Here is a 23,722-nt window from a genome sequence, read left to right on the forward strand (position 1 = left end):
TGCCCACGAACGAGTGCTCCCTGTACACTGCCTCATTCCTCCCCCACTGTCCTGCAGTGATATTCTGGTCTGTCCTGGCGAGGCTTTCCTCAGATGCCGAGCTGACGTGATTTCCTACATCGCAAAAGAACCCAACATTCAAGTTACATTGGTCTTCCCTGTTCCTCGAACATACCATGTTCATGGCTGCCTTTAATTCTACACTTCAGCTTGTCTCTTTTCTGTAATAGCCTTTCTTTTTCCTTCCTGTTCCACTTCCGCCCATCCTTCAAGACCTGTTGCAAACTTGGCTTCTCTGTCTGATGGAAAAGAGCAGAAACTGTGTTTTAGGATGCTTTATTGCTCACACCCCCATCCCCATCCTCACATCAATTTTGTGTCATGGGTATGGTCATTCTGCATTTTACAGTTGAAGAAACAAAGACTTAGCAAGGTAGAAAGAGACCGGGCTCGGATTCCAGCCTACATCTACCTGTGCTCTTAATCACTGGGCAATATTGTCTCCTAAACCTGGCACACAGGAAATGCTAGTAAATGGTAGCTGAGTTGTTTATGAACTGTTTCATGTGTGTTAGTGGCCGCATGACCCCAACTCACCATGCCCTGAGGCTTGGAGAGCACAGTCCGAGCAGGAAAGCACCCCACTTACCAAGGCCCACCTTGCGCCTTCTGAGACAGCATGAAAAGCCAACATCATGAGCAGACCAGAGTTAGAAGGGGCAGTTGACTCAGTACCACATTCATTAAGTGTGAGGAAATAGCGGGAGATACAACCAGGGAAGAAGGAAACATACGGCAGTAGCCATCTTACAGGTTTGTAGTAAGGATTAAACAAAACAAGGCATTTAACATGTTTGGCACAGAACCAGCAGCAAGAATTACTATAACGTGAAGCAGAACATGGAGTAAAGGTTCCTGGTGGCTTCATCGGACCTGAGGGATGTCATCATAACAACAGGATAGGATAATTAGAGATCACTCTGGTCTCCACCAAGACAGAAAGACGCCCCATCCTCCCCTGGCGCCTGTGCGCCTTCTCACCCCTCCGTCCGGATTTTAACTTCAACCCAGTGCACCCAGTGGAGTAATTATCCCCACCAACCCCTCTGCACATACACTCACACATACATACCCCTTCCCATCATGTTGCCACTTAACCCCTACCCTTAACCCTGAGAAAAGGGAGCAGTGAAATCTACGCTCAGATTTGTAGTTCAGGGGGGATGTCATTGACTCTCCTGGGACATTTACGTTTCTAGGAAAGGGAGTTTGGAAGGGAGTGCGGAACCGTGCTGAGGTACAATTCGTTCGTTCATGATTCACTGTATATTTATTGAGTGCATGCCATGTGCCAGGCACAGTTCTAGGCACTGAACAGCCAAAAGGATAAACAAGCTTTATGCGTCCATGGCGTTTACAGACACTGTCACGGTGACCGGAGCAGCGACTTGGGCAGCCTGCAACCTCTGGCGAGGACAGTCCCCTCCGTCTGCTGCTGACCCGTTTCATGCAGTGGAATGAAAGAAAACACGTGAACGGGCTGCCTGCTCATTCACCACTCTCTCCTTACGGGGCCATCCTTATGCCAGGTAAACCTGTTCCCGGACCACAGCTTTTTGGACCACTAACCATCTGACCCAAGCGAGGCAGTTAGATTCTCCCCCCAAGAATTTGCCAGAATTTGCTGTGGGGAGGTAAGTTGAAAAGTCATGCAGTCAGGCCCACAGCAGAAGCCAGAGTGGACATATGACAAGCCAACATCATGGGCAGACCAGAGTTAGAAGGGACAGATGTTATAAGTAGGTAAGCCCTGAGGGCTGAGGCGAGCCCTCTTTCTCCAAAGAGCAAAACGCAGCAACTGTGCTATAAAAAGAAACCAGAGATATTTGACCTCAGAAGGAAAGAGGAAAAGAGAGCAAGCAAAAAACTTCGTTAAGAAGGATAGAGCAGCTGCCTCAGCATCTGACAGCTTCTAGACCCAGCTCCATTTTCTGCCAGGTTGTGTAGTTCATTCTTGGAAGATGTTTCCGTCCACCCGATAACTCCTCTCCCCTTCACTTGAGTAGGTTTAAATATTTCTGTCTGGAGCAGACAGACCCTAGAGCAGTCCCCATCATTCCTGTTTCCTGGTGTCCATGCCCTTCAGAAATCCCCTCCCTCTGAGTGTGAGGGGGACCTACCTGAGACTTGCTTGTAGCCAATAGAATATGGCAAAGATGAAACATTCTGTAGATGTAAATAAGGTCCCGAATCAGCTGATTCTGGGTTAATTAAAAGGGAAAATATTCTGAATCATGAAAAAGTCCTTAAAAGAGAGCCTGGCTGCCCCCCTGAGGTGAGAGACTGTGGGCTTGATGGAGCGAGTAGTCATGTGAGGAAGTACAGCTGGAAGGGAACTGTGGGCAGCCTCCAACCAACAGCCCGCAAACAGTCAGGCTCCTCAATCCTATCGCCAGAGGAAATGAATTCTGCCAACAACCCCAATGATCCGGGAAGTAGGTTCTTCCCCAGTTGAAGCTTGGATGAGAATGCAGCCTAGCCACATCCTTGATTGTATCCTTTGAGCCCTTGAGCAAAGAACCCACCTAAGCTGTGCCCAGCCCTGACCCATGGCAACTGTGAGATAATAAATGTGTATTCTTTTAAGCTGCTAAGTTTGTGGTAATTTGTTAGCACCAACAATAGAAAACTAATACACTACTCTTCCAACCAACTTTGACTAAACAAATAGGCTTGAGATTTCTAGTCAGGAAGTCTATGTTCTAGTTTCAGCTTTGCTGTAGTTTTCTTGGATCCAGGCAAATGCTTTTCCCTCTCTGGGCCTCACATTTTTCATCTCCACAATGGATAGTTGGCTAGTGGTGCTCTGAGGTCCCTTTCAGTTGTAATGCTCTGGATGATGTTCCTGACCACGGTCCTATTGTGGGGTGATGCCTGTTGATTCCATTTCTCTTCTCAGAGGGCTCCAAACCAAAATAAATTCCCCCAGTTGAGAGTGTGAATCCTAACTCATTGTTTGGTCTTCCAGTCTTGCCTCCGTCCTTCTATTTACCTGTTCTCATACTGTGTGCCATTTTTGTGATGTGGTTTAATTCTATATATGTTTAAAACTCCACAAGACATTATTGCTTTATATAGTCATTGTTCTTTTATTTTTACCCGTATGTTTATCCTTTCCATTGCTCTTTATTTCTTCCTATATATCCATGCTTCCTTTTGGGTTCATTTTTATTCTCTTGAAAATTCCCTTTAGTATTTCTTTTAGTGTGGGTCTGTGAATGAAGAGTTTCCTCAGGTTCTGATTGTCTGAAAACATGTATTTTTCTTTAATTTTTGAAGGATATTTTCACTAGGTATAGAATTTTAGATTAACTGTTATTTTCTTTTAGCTCTTTAAAGATGCTATTCCATCATCTTCTGGATTTTATCATTTATGTTGGTGAGTCAGTTGTTAGTCTTCATTGTTCCTGTGGAGATAATGTGTCTTTTTTTCTCTAATTGCTTTTAATATTTTTTATTTGTCTTTGGTTTTCAGCAGTTTTACCATGAAGTGTTTAGGTGTGGATTTCTTTGCATTTATCTTGCTTAGGATTGATGGCACTTCTTGATGTCTTTCATCAGCTTTAGAAAATTTTCAACTGCTCTGTCCTCAAATATTGCTTCTTTGTCATTCCATTTCTCCTCTCTTTATAGGACTCTAATTTCAGGTATTTAAGCTTTTACACAATGTCTTATATGTCTTTTACTCTCTTATCTATATTTTCTATTCTTTTTTTCTGTCTACATACTTTAGTATGGACATTTTTTACTGACCTATCTTCCACCTCATTAACCCTAGAATTAGCTGTGCCTAACCTAATATTAGATACCTCTATTATGTTAACTTTAGTTACTGTATTTTTCAGTCCTGGGATTTCAATTGCATTCCTTTTTAGGATATCCAAATTTGGTGATTAGCTAGCAGTCTACCACAATCCCAATGCAAAATCTTACTGTTCTACACAGATCTATCCCATTCAGTTACATGAACCAATAACATTTAGCTCTTGTTTAATCCAGTTTTAGTTGGGATTCCAGTTCTATGCAACTGAAAAATCTTAACTGAAGGTGTTGAGAAATCTCCATTCATGATGTTAAGATGGCTGCCACAGCTCCAGGTGTCAAATACAGATGTGACATGTGGAGAAGAAGGGGAATATTGCTGTTATGCATCTCTTTTTATTAGGAAGAAAAACCTTTTCTAGAATCCCTAATTCAGAAAGCCAGGACTGTGTCACATACCTATGCCTAAGCTAGCCCTGAGACGTGGCGTGGGATGAAAATGATTAGCTAATAACAATCTTTATTCATCCCTGAACTTTGGGACATGGTCATCCTCTCTGAGCAAAGGACTACAGTAAATGAACATCCAACCAAAATTGGGGCTTTCTCAATAAAAAACAGGAGAGAGGAGAGGTATTGGGTAGATAATCAAAAGTGTTTACTTCGCTAACAGATGTATTTATTTTCTGTAAAGCTTTTGTGTGTGTGTGTGTGTGTGTGTGTGTGTGTGTGTGTGTGTAAAATATCGTAAAGGGTATATATCCGTCTATTAACATAGTTTAAATTTTGAAATGGAACTCTGGGGGGTGGAATGAATGGATATTTTCACTTTTTATTTGTGACATTTTTATTAGTTTATATTCCTTTGGTAATTTAAGTTTAAACAGACTGCTTCAATCTTAAAGTGGGCTCCTAGAAATGGAACTAGGATTTTTTAAAAAAGAGTCAGAGAAGCATATGTTGGTGGATTCCATTCCCAGTTCTGACGCCCAGTACAGTCAGGTGCCGGTGACAGGTTTGTTCCTACTGAGGATTGGAGGCACAGGGTTCTCAGAGCCTGATGCCATCAAATATTTAAACCATCCAACTCTTTCTCCTCACACTCTCAAAGCAGGCTTCCCATGCAAATTTTCCTATAGGGGGAGAATTTGCTGGACATGGCAATCTGACGCCTGTAGCAGTTCCATTTCTCATAGTATATTAATACACTCGTTCTTTGGCTCAGATAGCAGGATAGGAGCTGAGTTAATATGATTTACTTCCCAAGCCCCCAATATATAGTCTCACTTTTAGTACTGTTAAGTCAAGTTTATGAGCTTGGACCATGATGAATTCACCAAGGTAAATGTCACCTCTGAGGCCACTTGGCAGCTGGCCAGCCAGCCTGCCATGATAATATTCCTGTCTCTTCAAACACATTTTCTTTCAGGCTCCTTTCTTTCTAGACACATTCATCTTAACCAGCTGTCTCTTTCTTTATCCCTCATTCGGTCTTTTCCTCCATGACTCTTTGTCTAATTCTGTCTCTCTCTTCCTACCTCACCACCTAAATTTCCTTTATGCTTTCCACACTTTCCTTTGTCCTTTCCTTTTTTATTTCTGGTTTTCACCTTACTTAACCATGGAGTTGAATAATAAAATATACCAGAACTACATGCCAAGCACTGTGCTGGGCCATTTATATAAATTATATTCTGACCTCATGATAACTTTGGAAAGTGTTTTCATTCCTATTTTACAGAGGATGAAGTAGAGGCACATAAAAGCTATGTTGTGTTTGATAATCTAAAGGTTTTCTCTACTTAATTTACAGTCAATAAATTAGATGTTTTTTGTTTCTTTTATCTTAGAAAATGGTTTAAACATTTGTTTATAACCTCCATCTTATTTTTGCATGTAAGTCTCTTGTCCTAGAAAAGCATTCACATTGGATTTTTTTATTTCTTCGGTTAGCAAGTGGGAGATGGAATGAAAGAGGAAGGCGACAAATTGGAGCTGTCCCTTTGAGCAGTAGGGCTTCTCGTTGCTCTTTGTTCCCTCCCTGTCTTCTTTCCTAAGATCAGGGCTTGACACCGAGTTCCCTGGAACAACCTTAGTATTATTCATGGGGGAAATTACTTTCCCTGTCCAGGCAGGCTTCATGTACTTTCTGCTTCTGTGCAAAAGGAAGAGACCAAATTGTCAGCCCCTGTATTTGTAACTTTCAGTAACTTGGAGATGGAGGTTGCGGTGAAGTTGGATCTGATCCATGGAGGACGGCTTTTCATCATTTGGTGTTCCCCCCATTGTCCTGGAGATAGTGTGGTAGAAGTAGAGAGAAACATCTCTTCCATCCTACCTCAGATGGGGTCTGGGAAGAGTGGAAGAGAAAACAGGAGTTTCTGGATGGATTCCAGGCCCCTCCACTTTTACCCTCGGGAGTAAGGTTGCTTGTTTCCTGGAGATTCGAATAGCTGCATCTTGGTGATAGGCTGGAATAGGCAGCGGGCCCTGGTCCAAGGATCAGACCGCGGTAGCAGAGAAGTCCCAGGTCTGATTTAAAATAGAGGATGCGGACTCTGGTGGGTTCAGCACCATGGACAGAAACAAGCCCGCCGCTGCCCGCGGGCTGATAGTTCAGCACCACAGCCTGAAAAATCATCAACCATCCACCACCACCACCACCACCAACAACAACAACAAACCCACTCCCCACGCTTACTATTTCAGGGAGGGATCTAACCCAGCCCTTAGCTGACTGGCCCCCAACACTCAACGTTTCAATAAGCCATGGCTTAGTTTCTATCTAAGGCCCTTCTGAATTTCTTCATGAGGTGTCTATTCCTCAGCCTCCTTGTAGAGTGGAGTCCACGTTGGAGCAACCCTTATTAGGATCCGGCTCATTTGCATATATCTGCATGCACTGGGGTTTCTCCCTTCTGTTTTTATTATAAATGAATCGTTCAGAGGAAGAAAAAGAAGCTTATTTCATTTCTTTTCCTCTTCTTTCCCTCATTCCTAGGGTCTCGATCTGGCGATTCCCTCGAGGTGTCTGCAGGTGTGTGTGGTGGGAGAGGGTGGTAACCAGACTCCTGACAGTCAGGGGTTTGTGGAACATCCTATGTGGCTTTCCCCAGATTATTTCCCCCTTATGCTTGGCTCCTGAAAGATCCTTGTGAGGCTCATAGGAAGTCTGCATTTTATTTTAGTCCACAGGGCCAGAACCTCTGCACTGAAGTCTTTGGAGCCACAGCTGGCTCCTTAGAGACTGCAGAGGGGATGGGACCTAGTTTTGGAGAAAGGAGTGAGGGGTGGTGGAGGGAAGACTCGTTTTGAAATGAAAGGAGTCCTGGGTCTCTAAGCAGCTTCTAAAAATACCATCTCCCAGCGCTGGAGGGAGGTGGAAGGGGGAAAGCGAGCGTGAGGAGAATGAAGATGGGAAGAAGTGTGTGTGTGGGGGGTGGTTTAAGAGCCCTTCTTCAGGTAGATCTGATTTCAGACCCGCCTCCCCTCCCTACATCAGCATCCAAGGACTGGCCGGAGGCCACACCTCCTTCTGCTTCCTCAGCGGGCTTCGGTAGTCCGAGCCCAGCCCCTCCTGATGACCTTTCTTTTTACAGGCAAATGAACCCAATTCCTCCCAGCTAGTCCTATTGCTACTGTCCAGCAGGTATGTCTGTGAGCAAGCAAGTGTGCTTGTACACATACTACAGAGAGAGAGACAGAGACAGAGACAGAGGGAGAAAACACATGAAAGCAGCTTGTAAATGGCCAGTGCTCTACGATGCCAGAAAATTTCATTACACTCTGTGCTCTCAAGGAGGTATGGACGGTGGCAGAGACGGGGTTGACCCAGGTATCCTCAGCACAAAGCACGGCTCCCAGTAAGTAAGTGTTGGTTGGAGGGGTAAGGAATACATATACATAAAATGCACAGACACACAGGCCACACAGGTCACGTAGACACAGGATTCATATTCATTCTCAAGACTTCTCCAGCTATTATCTCCTCCAAAAGGAGAGGGGTTGGCTCCCCCAAGAAAAGAGCTCTGAAAAGCCACAGGGTGGATGGAGCTTTCTCCGTTCAAGTTCAGCCCAGATGGTGGCGCTCAATAGCCGCCTCCCTCGTCCTGGAGGGCCCCAACCCTTCCCACACCAACGCCTTAAACCCTCAGCTTGCACATAAATGACCTTCACGAAGTAGAGGTCGTGTTCCACGTTTCCTTGCGGCTTCTTCAGCTCTGGTTGAACTCTGCGAGGATTACTCCGCCTTTCTCGCAGACATCTAGGAGTTCTGGCCACTGCGCTCCTCACCAGTCCCCTGGGATGGGCGTAGAGGGATTATCAAAGGGGGGAACTCCAGGCTCTGACCAGAATGGGGAAAGGGGTGGTTGTGAAGAGTGCTGCCTGCGTCCTCTTGCAAGAGCAGGAACCTGAGAAATCGATCGTTTATGCAAAAATCTGCCACTGCCCCATGCCGGCATCCACACAGTTTGCCAGCGTTGCTGGTAGGGTGGGACTCTTTCCCACTTCGTCCTCCTGTCTTGAGCAGCTCCCGGGGCCGGACTTGGCCCCTTCAACCTGCCGGTGTGTGTGTGTGTGTGTGTGTGTGTGTGTGTGTGTGTGTGTGTGAAGAGGGCGGGGAGAGAAGGGGGCGGGATTGAGCCATGACACGCCAGGAGCCGCAGACACTGGAAGAAGCCAAGAGCTGGGAGATAGAAGAGCTCCGCTGAGCTTGGGTCAGGATATCAAAACCCTCTGCAAGTCCTGGGAACAGCGGAGCTTCCAGACTATCTCAGAGGCTGCGCGTGTAGCTGCCTCCCCGAGGCTCGCCCCTCCGTCAGCCACGCCCACGTCGTCTACTTCTCAGGAATGAGGGGCTATGGGTTAGTGCTCCAGGCCACCGAGACAGCTCAGCCCCTTCCCCAGGAGTCCAGCCAGCGCTCAGCGCTGCCCTACCCCCACGATTTGGAGGCTGGCGGGACCCCTTCCTTTCCCCGTTCAGTTCACTGTTCCACCCCTGGCCTATGAAACTCCGCCCCTTCACCCTCTGCTGGCGGGGATTGGTGGAGCTCGGCAGCGGTGCCTAGTGATTGGTCCCTATGGATGACGGTAGCCTGTGAGATCCCGCCCCCAGCCGGCTCTGTGGTCTGAGGGCACTGCTCAGCGGTGCTGGGGCTGTCGCGGCTTGAGCCGCCGCCGCACAGACAGCTTGGTCTGCGGACCATGGAGACACGCGTCGGTCCACATCCGCTGCGCCTGTTCCTTTGCCTGATGCCACTCTGTCTCACGTTGCTTTTGGGACCAGGGAGACCCGGGACCGCCGAGGAAGGTGAGGAGGCTGGTGGCTGTTCTTGGAACCTGGGATGCCAAAAGATAGGGGGCTGAAGAACCGGGGTGCTGGGGAAGGAGTCGTGTGGAGAGACTGGAGTCCGTATAGGGGTTTGAAGCAAGCGGGCAGCGGGAATCAAAGAACTGGAGAGACACGAGACACGGTGGCTAAGCAATGGAAAGAGAGAGGCATTGAGGAGCTCGGGGGCTGGAGACCTGGAAGGCTGGGGCAGAAAGACCAGGAACCGTGGGAGCCAGAGGAGGAGGTCCAGGGGTCGCTGAGACGGACTGGTTGAGCGATTGGAGGTGGGAGGAGTGGGGGCAGGGAGAAGAGGAGAGCGCAGGAGACAGGAAGATGCGGAGGTGAGGTCGAAGTATGGGGGACGGGATGGAGCCCGAATAGCGGGGCTTAGGGGACCACTGTGCGGCCAACAGGAGGTGGAATGCTGGTAGGCGGTGGGGGGTGGGGGTGGGGCTGCCCGACGTGCTGATCCAGGAGGTGTCCGCAGTGCTGAATGTGAGCGTGGACGACCTGGAGCCGTCAGCATTGCCCGTTTGGGCGGCCCGCAGTACCAGACCCCCGAGTCCTGCCTCTGAAGCTGAATTTAGGGGAACTGTACACTTAGTTGAATCCAGAGGCGTCATATCAAGGTGCTGACTCCTGAGGAAATGGAATTTGTGGCTTTGCCCACCGGGTTCGTCCTGGACTGGATTTCTGACCCTTTACAGTATGCAATTCTAATTTACTGTCAGTTATACTAAAATCAGGACGCTGTTGGCGGCCCTGCCCACTATCCATGATGCCTTTGGGGCCAACCCACTAGAGGCCCTCACTTTGGGGCCTCATCCCTTTGCTTAAGCTCCAGATGAGTAATCTTTCAAGATTTCAGGATGGCCTGGGCTCCTATATCTGAGCTGCTGCTGTGCTATCCAAACCTGTGCTTTTCTGGGACAGATACTGAGAAGAATTCAGACTGCTGGGATGATGTCTTCTAGGGAAGAAAATTACTCCAAGCCTCTCTGGAACAGGAGGGGGTCATGGTTTTATATATATAAAAGGACCACTGACATTCTTTCAAAGGCAGTTGAGGTGAGAGCAGCTGGAAAAGGCGCTGGCTGAGAAGATGAGAGATTTTTATTTCCCCTGCTGCTGAGAGGGTCTCTCCATTTCGTTTTCCCCCAGAGGCCCTGGAAGTCAAAGTAAAAAGGTTCAAGTGTTGTCCATTCCTGCCTGGTGACCCCAGATCTCAGAAGAGCCCCTGAGTCTGAATGGATTCTGGGATGTATACAGGAATCTTCTGATACACTCACTTTTTCCCTCTTCTTGATGCTTAGTTATAATTTAGGGAATCTGGGACGGCCAGGGGGGGTTCACTGACAACCCCCCATTTTAAAGCCAGCCTTAGAGTACTTGCCATGTACTCTGTAGCAGGCTGAATAATGACTCCCCGCAACACGTCCACGTCCTAATCTGCACAACGTGTGAATGTTATCCTAAATGGCCAGAGACTTTTCAGATATGATTAAGGATCCTGAGATGAAGAGATTATTTGGATGGGCCTGATATAATTGCAATGGTCCTTATAAATGGGATGCAGGAGAATCCAGTCAGAGGAGAAGGCAATGTGATGACAGAAGCAGAGATTGGTGTGATACGTTTTGAAGATGGAGGAGGGGCCACAAGCCAATGAATACAGGTGGCCTTAGAAGCTGAAGAAGGAAATGGATCTCCTCTCTGAAACTCCAGAATAAACCAGGCTTGCAGACACCCTGTGGACCAGGGAAACTCATTTCTAACTTCTGACCTCCAGAACTGTAAGAAAATAAACTGCTATTGTTTTAAGCCATTTAATTGTGGTAATTTGTTACAGCAGCCACGGGAAACTAATACAGGCTCTTTCCCTAATTGTGTGGCTATCCTTCTCTGGACTTGAGCTACTCACACCCCTTCCTGGGGATGTATGGAATGGAAAAAAACTTGTCTGTGTCCTTTGTCACATTTGCCATCCCTTAACAAATTTGCAGTGAACTCACCAAAGGGGCCACCCTTCTGACCTTCTGGCTTTCTGGCATCTCTGTTCTCCCCTCCCTCTAGTCATCCTCCTGGATTCCAAAGCCTCCCAGGCTGAGCTGGGCTGGACTGCATTGCCTAGTAATGGGGTAAGTGCAAACCTTCCCTTCCCCCCCTCAGGGATCGTGTGGTGCTCCTGACTCGGTCGCATTAGCTCCCCATGGTTACTCAGGTTAAAGTGCTCCTTGGAACACGTTGAAGGCAGCAGCCCTGACTTCAAGGCAGAGTCGCCTATTAGAAAATGTTGAGTTTTCAATCAGACAGTCAAAATATAAAGTAAAATAAAATAAGTGAGGCGAGAACTGGCTGTGTCTAGGAAGAGAAATGTGGCCCCTGGCTGGAGCCACTGCTGGACAGTGTCTTGCATACAGTACATCCTCCAAGCAGTGGTGTTGGTTGATGGATTGGTAGAAGAAGCAAGACTTGGAATTCTAAAAGAGGCTTGGAAACAGGGTCGGTGGGGAGATGTGGCGGTATGAGAGCAGCTTGGTGTTACGGAAAAGGCCCCGGGGGGAGAGCCCGGAGGCTCCAGGCACTATTCCTACCTGTGCCAGTAACTCCACGTGCGTGTGTAGTCAAGTCCCCGTCCCTCTGGAGCCTCAGCTTTCCCATCCATAAAATTAAGGCTTGGACTCAGTTGTCTCCAACGTGTATCTCTGCTTTGCATTTCATAATTTCAGGGGTGTGTATGGCGAGTGGGGGAGACGGGGCGGCGAGGGTAGGAGGGAAAGGAGAATGTGCAACGACGGGGCAGGGGTGTTGCAGCTTGAGTCACCGCCAGGACTCGACCTACTGGGGGCGCCTTGGCTCTGAGCTGCCCACGCCTTTGTTCTCCTCCCCAGTGGGAGGAGATCAGCGGCGTGGACGAGCACGACCGTCCCATCCGCACATACCAGGTGTGCAACGTGCTGGAGCCCAACCAGGACAACTGGCTGCAGACCGGCTGGATCAGCCGCGGCCGCGGGCAGCGCATCTTCGTGGAGCTGCAGTTCACGCTGCGCGACTGCAGCAGCATCCCCGGCGCCGCGGGCACCTGCAAGGAGACTTTCAACGTCTACTACCTGGAAACCGAGGCCGATCTGCTGGCCCGCGGGCGTCCCCGCCCTGGCGGCAGCCGGCCCCGCAAGATCGACACGATCGCAGCGGACGAGAGCTTCACGCAGGGCGACCTGGGCGAACGCAAGATGAAGCTGAACACAGAGGTGCGCGAGATCGGGCCGCTCAGCCGGCGGGGTTTCCACCTGGCCTTCCAGGACGTGGGCGCATGCGTGGCGCTGGTCTCCGTGCGCGTCTACTACAAGCAGTGCCGCGCCACCGTGCGGGGCCTGGCGGCCTTCCCAGCCACCGCGGCGGAGAGCGCCTTCTCCACGCTGGTGGAGGTGACCGGAACGTGCGTGGCGCACTCGGAAGGGGAGCCCGGCAGCCCCCCGCGCATGCACTGCGGCGCGGATGGCGAGTGGCTGGTGCCCGTGGGCCGCTGCAGCTGCAGTGCGGGATTCCAGGAACGCGGTGACATCTGTGAAGGTATCCAGCGGGTTGGAGTGTGCGGTGTGGGAGTGTAGCGCGCAGGTGGCAATTTGGAAAGAGTGCCCTAGATGAAAGAGGCGGGCTGGGGGTGTGGGGGCGGGAAGTGGGGACGTGGAAAAGCTGTGGGTTGGGGAGACTTGAGTCCTGAGCTTCCCGTGGGTCCAGCTAGGGCCAATGAGTGAACTAACTAGGAGGTAAATTTGACTCTATATAAGGGAGCCTTAGGGGCCTGTATTTCAGGCACTATGATAAGCACCTCACCACACAGGTCTTCTCATTTATTCATGGCAGTAAAGTAAGTCATCATTATCTCTGCTTTGCAAATGAGGAGACAGAGACTCAGAGGGATTAACACCTCATTTGCAAAGTTAGGAAATAGGGAACCAGGATTTGAATCCAGATTTGCCCAACTCTCAAGTTCTTTCTACTACACCATGTTGCCTCCCTCCCTATGCATAAAGAACTCTATAGGGGCCCAACTCTACCAGCTATTGGCTGCTGGGATTGGCTACTTATAGGGAGTGCGCGCTCTCTGTCACTGACAGTTCGCAAGTCAGGCTGGTAGGGGGATTCTGGAGCTTGGGAAAGAGAGATTGGAAGGTTGCACTAGATGACTACTGATATCCCACCCAGCTCTCTCAACTAGAGTCACTGTACCCCCTGGGGTACCCTCTGTGTTGGGGGTTTTGTGGATTCTCAGGTCTGTGGGAACACCAGAAACTGATGTCTCCTTCTCTTCCCTTCTATGGCTCTGAGGACTGAGGGTGACGATGGAGTATGGATGTGTGCACTTAATGGAGAAAGAGCAAGTGATGCCTTTTCTAAGGCCGTGTCCTTTTCTGGGTGCCAGGGCAACTGAAATGAATCAGGCATAGTCTCAGCTCTTAAGCTCACAGTTTAGATGGAGAGATGTAAAAATTTAAAAATCACAACAGGGTGACATACTCATATGCTCTAATAGAGGGATTAACACAGTGGTGGGAAGACAGGGCAGGAAGTGGTGAAAGTTGCTTTCATTTCTTTATTCAACCATCCATTCAGTATGAATTGAGAACATAACATCTGCATTTACTGAGGGTTTATGATATGCATATACATGAATGTCATCATTTCTTCCCTGGGGAAACTTGTGACTTAGTAAGGGAGTTGGAGGAATGAACCTTCCTGAGCTCCCGAGGTAAGGTTAGGATCCACCTCTGTGCTCTAAAGGCACCTGTTGCAACCTCTATTTCTGCACTTACCTCATAGTATGCAGTGTTCTACTTATGTGTTTCCACCACTGGACTAGGAACTTCTGAGCTCAGGCAATGGGTTGTATTAGTCTCAGTAGCCCCAGTGTCCATAACAGAATGTGGTATAAGGTAGGTGCCCAGTGGAAATTATCAGGTGAATAAGTGGTTACCATAAGGTGTGATACATATCAGCAGAGAGCTGAGAAAGCCTGGAGAAGGGAGAAGCCAATTCTAAGGGTGGAGAGAGCCAGTAAGAAGGCCTTATCTTCCAGACAGCTGAGAGAATTCTGACTTAAGAGATTGTGTGCAGAAGCATGGAGACAGGAGAGAATGTAGCATGATAGGGGCTGTGCAAGTTAGCATGGCTCGAGCACAGGGCACCTGGAGGGCTGGGAGGCGTGGGAGCGATGGAGCTGGAGAGGGCTAGGGGCAAATCATGGAGGACCTTGAACATTGAGATAACGAGTTTAGACTTTATGTTTTAGACCACTGGGGAGGATTTGAAGCAGGAATCACTTGAGCTGTAATTGCAAAGAAAGGATTGGAGAAGGAAGAATGAGAGGCCAGAAGATAAGGAAGGAAGACGATACGATAGTCCAGAAGAAAGAGCACATGGCCTGTAGTAGAGATCATTGAGAGATGAGGATGGATGTGATAATGAGACAGCATCCACAACACTTGGTGACCATGGGATACAGGGCAACAAAGGAGTCTTTCGACTCCTATGCTTCTGGAGGATTGAGTGGACAGACGGTCATTCACTGGGGTAGAGAATACAGGACGTGGATGGACATACCGAATTTAGGGTGTCCATGGTGCGTTCAAGTGGAGGAAGCTAGAAAGTGGGTCTGGAGCTCAGCAACAGAAAGAGATGCTGCTTGGAGCTGGGGGTGTGGTTGGGACAGAGCACGGAGAATGTGTGGGGTAAGAAGCAGGAGGACCAATGATGAAGACTCACAGAACAGCTATCTTTACGGGGAAGTAGAAGAAACAGAGCCCATAAAAAAGGCAGTGGTCAGAGCTTGGAGGAGAGTGAGGAGAGTGTGATTTCATGGCAGCCATGGAAGATGGAGGTGTCTGGAAGGGAATGGCCTACAGTGTTGGGAGCTCTCAGATAAGGCAAGGATTAGACAATGTCTGCTCCGTGGCTCTGGTGACAGCAGTTTCAGTGGAATGATGTTTTAGTCAGTTTTATTGTTTTTAGGTACTATACAGACAGTACCCTACTAAACGGGCCGTTTTTACTGCCCCACTCCCTTGTTCTGTCACTGGGGAGAGCCAGTAGAGAAGGAACAGTGTAAGGTTAGGTGACTGGTGGAACGTAGTCTGGGAGGAGGTGAAGGGACAGGACCCAGAGTGAAGGAAGAGGAGCTGTTCTTCAACAGGAGGCTGTTCATCCCCTCCACTAGGCCTGGAAGAGAGGAGAGGGAAGATGGGAGTGAACGGAGGTGTTTGTGGGTTTGATGGCCAGACTTTGAGGAAATTACTGATGGCCTCTCTTCTTCCTATAAGGTGGGAGGGAGGGCATCTGTACCAGTGGACAGCAGGACGTTGGTCTGTTTTCTTTACTGCTGTATCTCCAGAGCATAGACCAGTACCTGGCTCGTAGCAGATGCTAAAATAAAATTGTTGAATGAATGGGTCAGCGGCTGGAGGAGGAGGTTTGGATGTACCAATCTGGGCAATCGCACCACACATGCGCACACACACACACACACACACACACACACACACACACACTCACTCAGGAACGCAATCCCACTCCAGAGCTGTGTTGAACTCCCTCAGGCTGAGACTGGACAAAGGTCACTTGTAATGGCATCAGCTCTGCCTTGGGGAGTAGGGTGCTGGGGAGGTTGCCAAGGAAAATTTCACAGAGAGGTATTATTTTGAACTGGGGTTTGAAGAAGCAGAAGAGCTTGCCAGGACAGAAGGGGTGTAGGATATTATAAGACTGGTAGGACCTAGGACTCATAGGTGCTAAGGGAAGAGTTCCGTGTGGCGTGAGTAGGGTAACAGCAGTGAGGAGCTGTTGGAGGGTTTCAAGCAGGGAAGTGAAATGGTCAGATCAGTATTTAGCAAGTGAAGGACATCCAAGGGCCTTCTGCACCTAAGTGGAGGTCCCTCTGTAAAGTGGATGGATGTGGAGGGGACGGAGCAAAGATGTTCTCTCCCCTTTTTGTTTTTCTCTTTAGGGATCCTGACTCTTGTACCCCTCTCCCAGCCACTAGAGGAATTATTGAAAGACTTTGGGAAAAACTCAGGGCATATGACCTGTGCCTTCAGATCTCTGTAGGACCACCTTGGAGCAGAGGGACCCCAGCAGATATGTCTTCTAAGGCTCCGCAGGGCACACTGAGACCCGTGATGGGGTGGGACGAGGGGGATTACAGGCAGGGAGGTTGACTGGGGCTCAACATAAGGAAGCACTTTCTAACTGCCACATTGTTCAGCGGAGGCAGCCTCAGAAGAGGGTGGGCTCCCCATCACCAAGTATATGAGCAAAGACTGTGGCAGCTGCTGGGAAAGCTGCTGGAGGACTAGGCCAGCTGGGAGGTGAATGAGATTACCTCTGAAATTCTAACTCTGACCTTGAGGAAGAGAGGGAGGGTCTGGCAGTCAGGAGTTGCTTCCATGAGTCTGCCCTTTAACACAAACCTCTTCTAAACAGAACCTCTCCAAGATAACCAGTGCTGTCTCGAATGGGACTACCCATCTCTAGGACACATATCCACAGAGAAAGGGAGCCCTCAGCATTCTTTCCCTACAGCTATGAGCCCCTGCAAACAGATCGCCTCTTTTATTCCACGACAGAGGTGGGCAGGCTATGGTTATTTGCATTTGACTGAGGGTTTCTTGAATCCAGAAAGGCATAGGAAGTGGCAGAGCTAACACTCAAACCCAAACCTTCTGAGTCCCTCCCAGCCAGGATCGCTTGCTGCTGCCCAGCAGATTACCGACCACACACAATGTTAGTGGGTTCCATGCCTTGTTCTGAGGCAGAGACTTCCAAAGGCTCCTGGGCTGCTGAGGCCCTGCCCAAAGCTGGGTAGCCCTGGATTCTAGGCAAGATGGACTCTCCGAAGCCTAAGCCCTGCAGGTGATGGAAACCCTCAACTCTTCCCCTCTTTTCCGAGGCAGGCTGAAAGTTCTTCCCAAGGGCTCGTCTGCATCCCTTCCTTTCTACTATGTCTTCTTGGGACTGGAGAGCAGTCAGCAGCAGCCAGCTAAATTACAAGGGAGGGACAGAGAAGTCCTGGTGGGGCTAGGGAGCAAGGTGAGAACCACCCAGGCTCTGAGAGGAGGGGCAAGAGCCACTGCCTCTTTCCCTGGCCCAGCTGGTGAGAAATTTTTAAATGTGGATGTGTAGCAGTTTCCACTTCAGGCTTGTGATGAAGGCACAGTAATTACAACCATTATTGTGTAAATGTCATCTGTACTTTGCTAAGCAGTTTACACATCTCATCTCAGTTAATCTTCTATTAACCATTTTGAGGTAGGTATTCTACACAAGGCTCAGAGTGGTCAACCACTTGTCCAAGGTCACACAGCAAATAAATGGTACGACTCAGCTGCAAACCCAGGATGTTCAGTGAAAAGCCTGTGCTTTTAACAACCTGTTTTCTGGGTGAGGTGAGAGAAGCAAAGTAACTGAGGACGTGTCAAGAGTAGAACCAGGGAACTTTCACAATCCCTGTTCTCTCTCTCCTCTCCTCCACCTGGCTGGCCCTATTTTAAAACTGGAACCAAATGTGTGAGTTGAGGATTTATGATGCATTAACCCCACATGGTGGAGGGAGGATGAGCTCTGACAACATGTGTGTGTCAGAGTATTTGTGTCTGTGTAACTGGGCGTGTGTGGGTGTCTGTCCCTCGGTAACTGTGGAGGCACCTCTCTTCTATCCTCACATCGAGACTGGAAGTTTGGCACATTTTCTTCCAGTGGGCACTGGGACGGTGGAATCAGTTTACTGGGGTTGGAATCCCACCATTTACTAGCTGTAGGACGTTGGGCAAGTTACTTAACCTCTCTGAGCCTTAGTGTCCTCATTTTGTAAATGGAGATAAAGTACATACTTCACAGGTTGTTGTGAGGATCAAATGAATTACTAAAAGTAAAACACTGCACTGTTTTAGAACACGTTAAGTGCTTACTAAGGGTTGGTAGTATGGGGGTGTTCAGTCAGGAGCTGCCACTCCATACATAGGGCGGAGAGTAGCTGAGACACCACCCCCCTTTCCCCACCACAATTAGGGACAACTCTCATCCTAATAAGGGCTGGCAGAAAAGGGAGGGAGAGAGAAGCTGTGTAGGAGCCCCCTCCTTCTCACATTGCTCCTCCTCGCAGCCTGTCCCCCAGGCTTTTACAAGATGTCCTCTCGGCGGCCCCAATGCTCGCCATGCCCAGAGCACAGCCGGGCCCTGGAAAATGCCTCCACGTTCTGCGTGTGCCAGGACAGCTATGCGCGCTCACCCACTGACCCGCCCTGGGCCTCCTGCACCCGTGAGTTCCCCTCCTGAAGGCCTTACAGAGCGGGGGGTGGGTAGGTGGGTGGGGAGCCGGTTAATAAAGGCAGGATAGAAGTGTTGGTGGGGGCAAAGGGCTCCACACTGGGGAGAAGAAGGGTGGGAGTGAGGGCCAGCCACCCCGGGTTTAAGGAGGGGAGCCTGGGGTGGGGATGGGAGCCCGGGCTTTGGGATGGAAGAACCAGGAAAACAGGGAGAGTCCAAACAGAGGCTTGAGGTTGGGCTTCTGGACAGATCACCCCGAGTGGCCCGCCCCCACCTCGTCTCACTCTCCAGCTAGAAAGCGGACCCCCGCCCCTACACTCTTCTCGACCCGCCAACCCCATCCTCATCCCCTCACTAACCTCCGTCCACATCAGGACCCGCCGAACCCCCCCCTTCATCCCACCTCTTCACTGGCCCCACGCCCCGCCCCTCCCCTCGCGGGCCCCACGCCCCTCCCCTCCCCCTCGCGGGCCCCACGCCCCGCCCCTCCCCTCGCGGGCCCCACGCCCCGCCCCTCCCCCTCGCGGGCCCCACGCCCCGCCCCTCCTCTTCGCGGGCCCCACGCCCCGCCCCTCCCCCTCGCGGGCCCCACGCCCCGCCCCTCCTCTTCGCTGCCCCACGCCCCGCCCCTCCTCTTCGCGGCCCCACGCCCCGCCCCTCCTCTTCGCGGCCCCACGCCCCGCCCCTCCTCTTCGCGGGCCCCACGCCCCGTCCCTCCCCCTCGCGGGCCCCACGCCCCGCCCCGCCCCCTCGTGGGCCCACGCCCCGCCCCTCCCCCTCGCGGGCCCACGCCCCGCCCCTCCCCCTCGCGGGCCCCACGCCCCTCCCCCCGCCGCCCCGCCCCCCCGCCACCCCGCGCGGCTTTCGCGCCCTCTCCCCCTGACGACGCGGCCCCCTGTGCCGCCGCAGGGCCGCCGTCGGCGCCGCGGGACCTGCAGTACAGCCTGAGCCGCTCGCCCCTGGCGCTTAGGCTGCACTGGCTGCCGCCAGCCGACTCGGGCGGCCGCTCGGACGTCACGTACTCGCTGCTGTGCCTGCGCTGCGGCCGCGACGGCCCGGCGGGCGCGTGCGAGCCATGCGGGCCGCGCGTGGCCTTCGTGCCGCGCCAGGCCGGGCTCCGCGAGCGCGCCGCCACGCTGCTCCACCTGCGGCCCGGGGCGCGCTACACCGTGCGCGTGGCGGCGCTCAACGGCGTCTCGGGCCCGGCGGCCGCCGCGGGAGCCACCTACGCGCAGGTCACCGTCTCCACGGGGCCCGGGGGTAAGGCCTCTCCGCGCCCTGGAGAGGCGCCCTCTCCTCCCTCCTGCGCCCTCCCCAAGCCTCCTCTGTCCGTCCCACCGGAGCACCCCTACACCCCGCAGCCTCCCCAGGAAACCACAATTGGTGCCAACGATGCCGCAAATCAGCGCACATTGTCTCTCCAGGAGACGAAGTGACGACAAAAATCCTCAAGCCAGTGACCCCCCATCGAGGTTCAGCTCCCTTATCAATGCCAAGGGGGGGGGGAGGGAGTGAGGGGGGCGCGCCAAGACTTTGCCCTACACTTAACTCTGCAGTTGCCTTGCCTCTACTTTCCCGGGGGAAAAGAGGTGGAGAGCCCCTCAATCTTTTTTTCTCACTTTTCAAAAATTTCAGTAGGAAGCAGAATCATACCTCCTCCGCTTCTGTTTTAGAAATAGGGATTCTCCATCCTTCAGCCTCTGCAACCTTGCTGTACCCGTCAGCCTCTTTCCTGGTCCTGGAAAAGAGCAAGGAAGCAGGAAGGGTCAGACTGTAGAGGAGATAGAATCCACTGGTCAATCCATAATAGTCACGTTTCTGAGTCTGGAACTGAGATGAATGAATAAAGACCAACAACCCTTTTATCCTACATCTTCCTCATTCTTGAAATTACTGTAGACCTGGCTCTCATTTAGCTGGGGTATACCTTCAAGTTACCTTTTGCAAGGATAGGTGAGTGGTAGTTTCTGTCTTTTCATATCTGAGAAGATAGGATTGGTTTGTGACTCAACTTCCCTGTCTTTTGACAGTTGTATTGCAGAAAAATCTGAGGCCAGTGTAATTTTTATTCTTTTGTAAATATATATACGTATATATTTACGTATATATGTACGTAAATATTTTACGTACAAATATATACGTATATATTTACAAACACACAGGTGTGTGTATAATTCTTTAACCTACTGATGAAAGTAAAATTTGACAAGTTATCACTCTCTTTTCATTGAGTTTGACTGGAACATAGTAAAACGTTTGATGTGCACACCTTTTTTTTTTAATTCCTGAAAAACTTTATTCAGTTATTGCTTTGACTAGAACTTCTGATAGTTCTAATATCTCTTTTAAGAATCTTTCTAAGCCTTAGGTTGTACATCTGTTTCCTGATTCTCAAATCTTGTTACTTCCTTTATCATTTTTTAGCTCTTAATCCATTTCCTCTGCCTTTTGGGAGACATTGTCCAATTTGTCTGGTTTTCTGGAACAACAGTTCTGGGTTTTTTTATTATCTCTGTTGTGATTTAATATTTGCTGTTTCATTTACATTTAAAAAATTTGTATAGAAAGAGAAAAAAGCATCCATAATTCTATTACCCAGGCACAAACAACTATTAATATCCTTCCAGTTTTTTTGTCTGTATCTTCATATCTAGAACTATCTACTGTAAAATCCGTTTTGTATAATATTATATGTAATACAAATTTTTTCCTGGTATTTCATATTAATAATCGTGTTGTTTTGATAGAAGTGGATTTAGAAATCATATTAAGGAAATACTCTTTTATTTCCATTTATTAATAAAAATACCAAAGTTCCACTGATTGAGCACTGTTCTGTGTTTGGCAATGTGCGATATGAATTTCTACATTAATTCATTTCAATGGAATGATAATCATCTCTCAAATGATGAAACTGAGGACAGAGAAGCCAAGTAAATTGTCCAGTTAACCAACTTGTAAGTAGAGACCCATCCTTGAACTCAGGTCTGTCTATTGCCCGAGTCCCTTGGCTATATAATGCTTCTACTTTTTTTTTTAATTGGGGAACAGTGTGTACTTCCAGGACTTTCTTCCAAGTCAAGTTGTTGTCCTTTCAATCTTAGTTGTGGAGGGAGCTGTTCACTTCAAGTTGTTGTCCTTTCAGTCTTAGTTGTGGAGGGCGCAGCTCAGCTCCAGGTCCAGTTGCCGTTGCTGGTTGCAGGGGGCACAGCCCACCATCCCTTGCGGGAGTTGAACCGGCAACCTTGTGGTTGAGAGCCCACTGGACCACGTGAGAATCGAACAGTCATCCTTTGGAGTTAGGAGCACAGAGCTCCAAATGCCTGAGCTACCGGGCTGGCCAATAATGCTTCTACTTTTTATTAAACATAAAAAAAAATCAGGAATGGATGTTAGTTTTATAAAATGCTTAAGCACATTTCAAGATGAGCACGTTTTCTTCTCCTTTGACCTATCAGTATGATGAGTTCTATTAATGGGTTTTTTTTCGGTGTGAATTCTCTTTGCATTCTTAGATTATACCCTACTGGATATGAGTTATTCTTTTAATATTTTGCTGAGTTAATTTGCTTGAATTTCAATATTTTTTCTATCTACATTTATAAGAGAGGTTAGTTTAGTGTTTTTTATTGTCCTTTATCAAGTTTTGGCATTATAGTAATTCTGGCTTTGGAAGAGGCATCAGGAAGAATCTCTTTTTGTTTTTTGCTCTGGAAAAGTTTAAATAGCACAATTATACATTCTTTGAAGGCATGCAAAACACCTGGGAAACTCTCTGAGCCCTGCACCTTTTCGGGGGGCAAGGTTTGATGATATTCTCAATCTTTCCATAACTTCTTGAATCAGTTTTGTTAATTTGTGCTTTCATAGAAAATCTTTGGATGATCTTTACCTAATTCATTAGCCTGGAAATGTATACGTGCATGTTAAAACTTTCCTCAAGATCTGGAGTTAACTCTGCTTTCTCCTCCTTCATGTTGTGTGCTTGTGAATTCTTTTTTCTTAATTATCTTTGCCAGAAGTTAATTTTATTGGTTATGTCAAAGTCAGCTCTTAAATTTATAAATTCATTGCTCTTTACTTTTGTTGCTTATTTTATTGTTTTATATTTATTAATACTACTCTCCTGCTTTCCTGAAGTCTTTTTCTGAGTGAATTCAGTGCTTAGTTATGTTTTGCTTTAATATTTTAAGCCTGTGAAGTTCCATCCGAGTATAGCTTTGGTCACATTCAGTATGTTTTTATACATAATATATCACATTGTTAGTATTGTTAGTTTTCTTTTGAGATATAATTCACATAACATAAAATTTCATGTACCTTTTAAAGTGTACAGATCAGTGGTTTTTTTCATATAGTCACATGGTTATGTAACCAGCACTATTTCCAGAACATTTTCATCACCCTAAAAAGAAACCCATTAAGAGTCACTCCCCATTCCTCCAGCCCTCCAGCCCTTAATAACCACTACTCTACTTCCTGTCTCTGTATTTGCCTATTCTGGGCATTTCATGTATGTGGAATTATACAATATGTGGACTTTTGTGTCTGGCTTCTTTCACTTAGCGTCAGCTCCAAGTTGTCCTTCAATCTAGTTGTGGAGGGCGCAGCTCAGCCCCAAGTCCAGTCGCCGTTTTCAATCTTCAGTTGCTGGGTGGGTGGGTGCAGCCCACCATCCCATGTGGGAATTGAACCGGCAACCTTGTTGTTGAGAACACACACTCCAACCAACTGAGCCATCTGGCCGCCCCTCCGGAAACTCAGTAGCAGCTCATTGTCTTCAATCTAGTTGTGGAGGGCACAGCTCACTGGCCCATGTGGGAATCAAACCGGCAACCCTGTTCAGAGCTCACGCTCTAACCATCTGGCTGCCCCATCAGTACGTCATTTTTTTAATGGCTGACTAATGTTCCATTACATGGTTATACCAGTTTCATTTATCCATTCATCGGTTTATGGACATGGGCTGTTTATATGTTTGGGCTATTATGAATAATGCTGCTATGAACATTTGTGTACAAGTTTTTGTGTGAACATGTTTTCTCTTGGATATATATCTTGGAATGGGATTGTGACTATGTTTAGAGATAGGGCCTTTAAGGAAGTAATTAAGATTAATGAGATCATAAGGGTGGGGCCCTAATCCCATATGACTGGTCTCCTTCTAAGAAGAGGAGGAGAGCCACCAGAACTTGCCTGCTGTCCCTGAGTGTACACAAAGGAAAGGCCAGGTGAAGCCACAGCAAG

The 23,722-nt window shown here is 48.9% G+C and overlaps 1 protein-coding gene across 4 annotated transcripts in view; it reads left to right on the plus strand.

Moving 5' to 3' along the window:
• The first annotated feature begins 8,507 nt into the window (after window positions 1–8,507).
• EPHA10 (EPH receptor A10) overlaps window positions 8,508–23,722 on the plus strand; it is a 46,138-nt gene continuing 30,923 nt past the window's right edge. For all 4 annotated transcript variants that reach the window (XR_013993899.1, XR_013993900.1, XM_081057894.1 and 1 more), the window contains exons 1-5: window positions 8,508–9,133; window positions 11,228–11,292; window positions 12,046–12,727; window positions 18,312–18,467; window positions 19,385–19,735. Coding sequence is in view for 2 of the 4 variants with exons in the window: in XM_081057894.1 (XP_080914020.1) it covers window positions 9,028–9,133; window positions 11,228–11,292; window positions 12,046–12,727; window positions 18,312–18,467; window positions 19,385–19,735 (1,360 nt within the window). In the remaining 2 variants the exon portion in view is untranslated. The remainder of the gene's footprint in view (window positions 9,134–11,227; window positions 11,293–12,045; window positions 12,728–18,311; window positions 18,468–19,384; window positions 19,736–23,722) is intronic.

This window comes from Rhinolophus hipposideros (genome assembly GCF_964194185.1).
Source record: "Rhinolophus hipposideros genome assembly, chromosome: 8".
NCBI lineage: Eukaryota > Metazoa > Chordata > Mammalia > Chiroptera > Rhinolophidae > Rhinolophus > Rhinolophus hipposideros.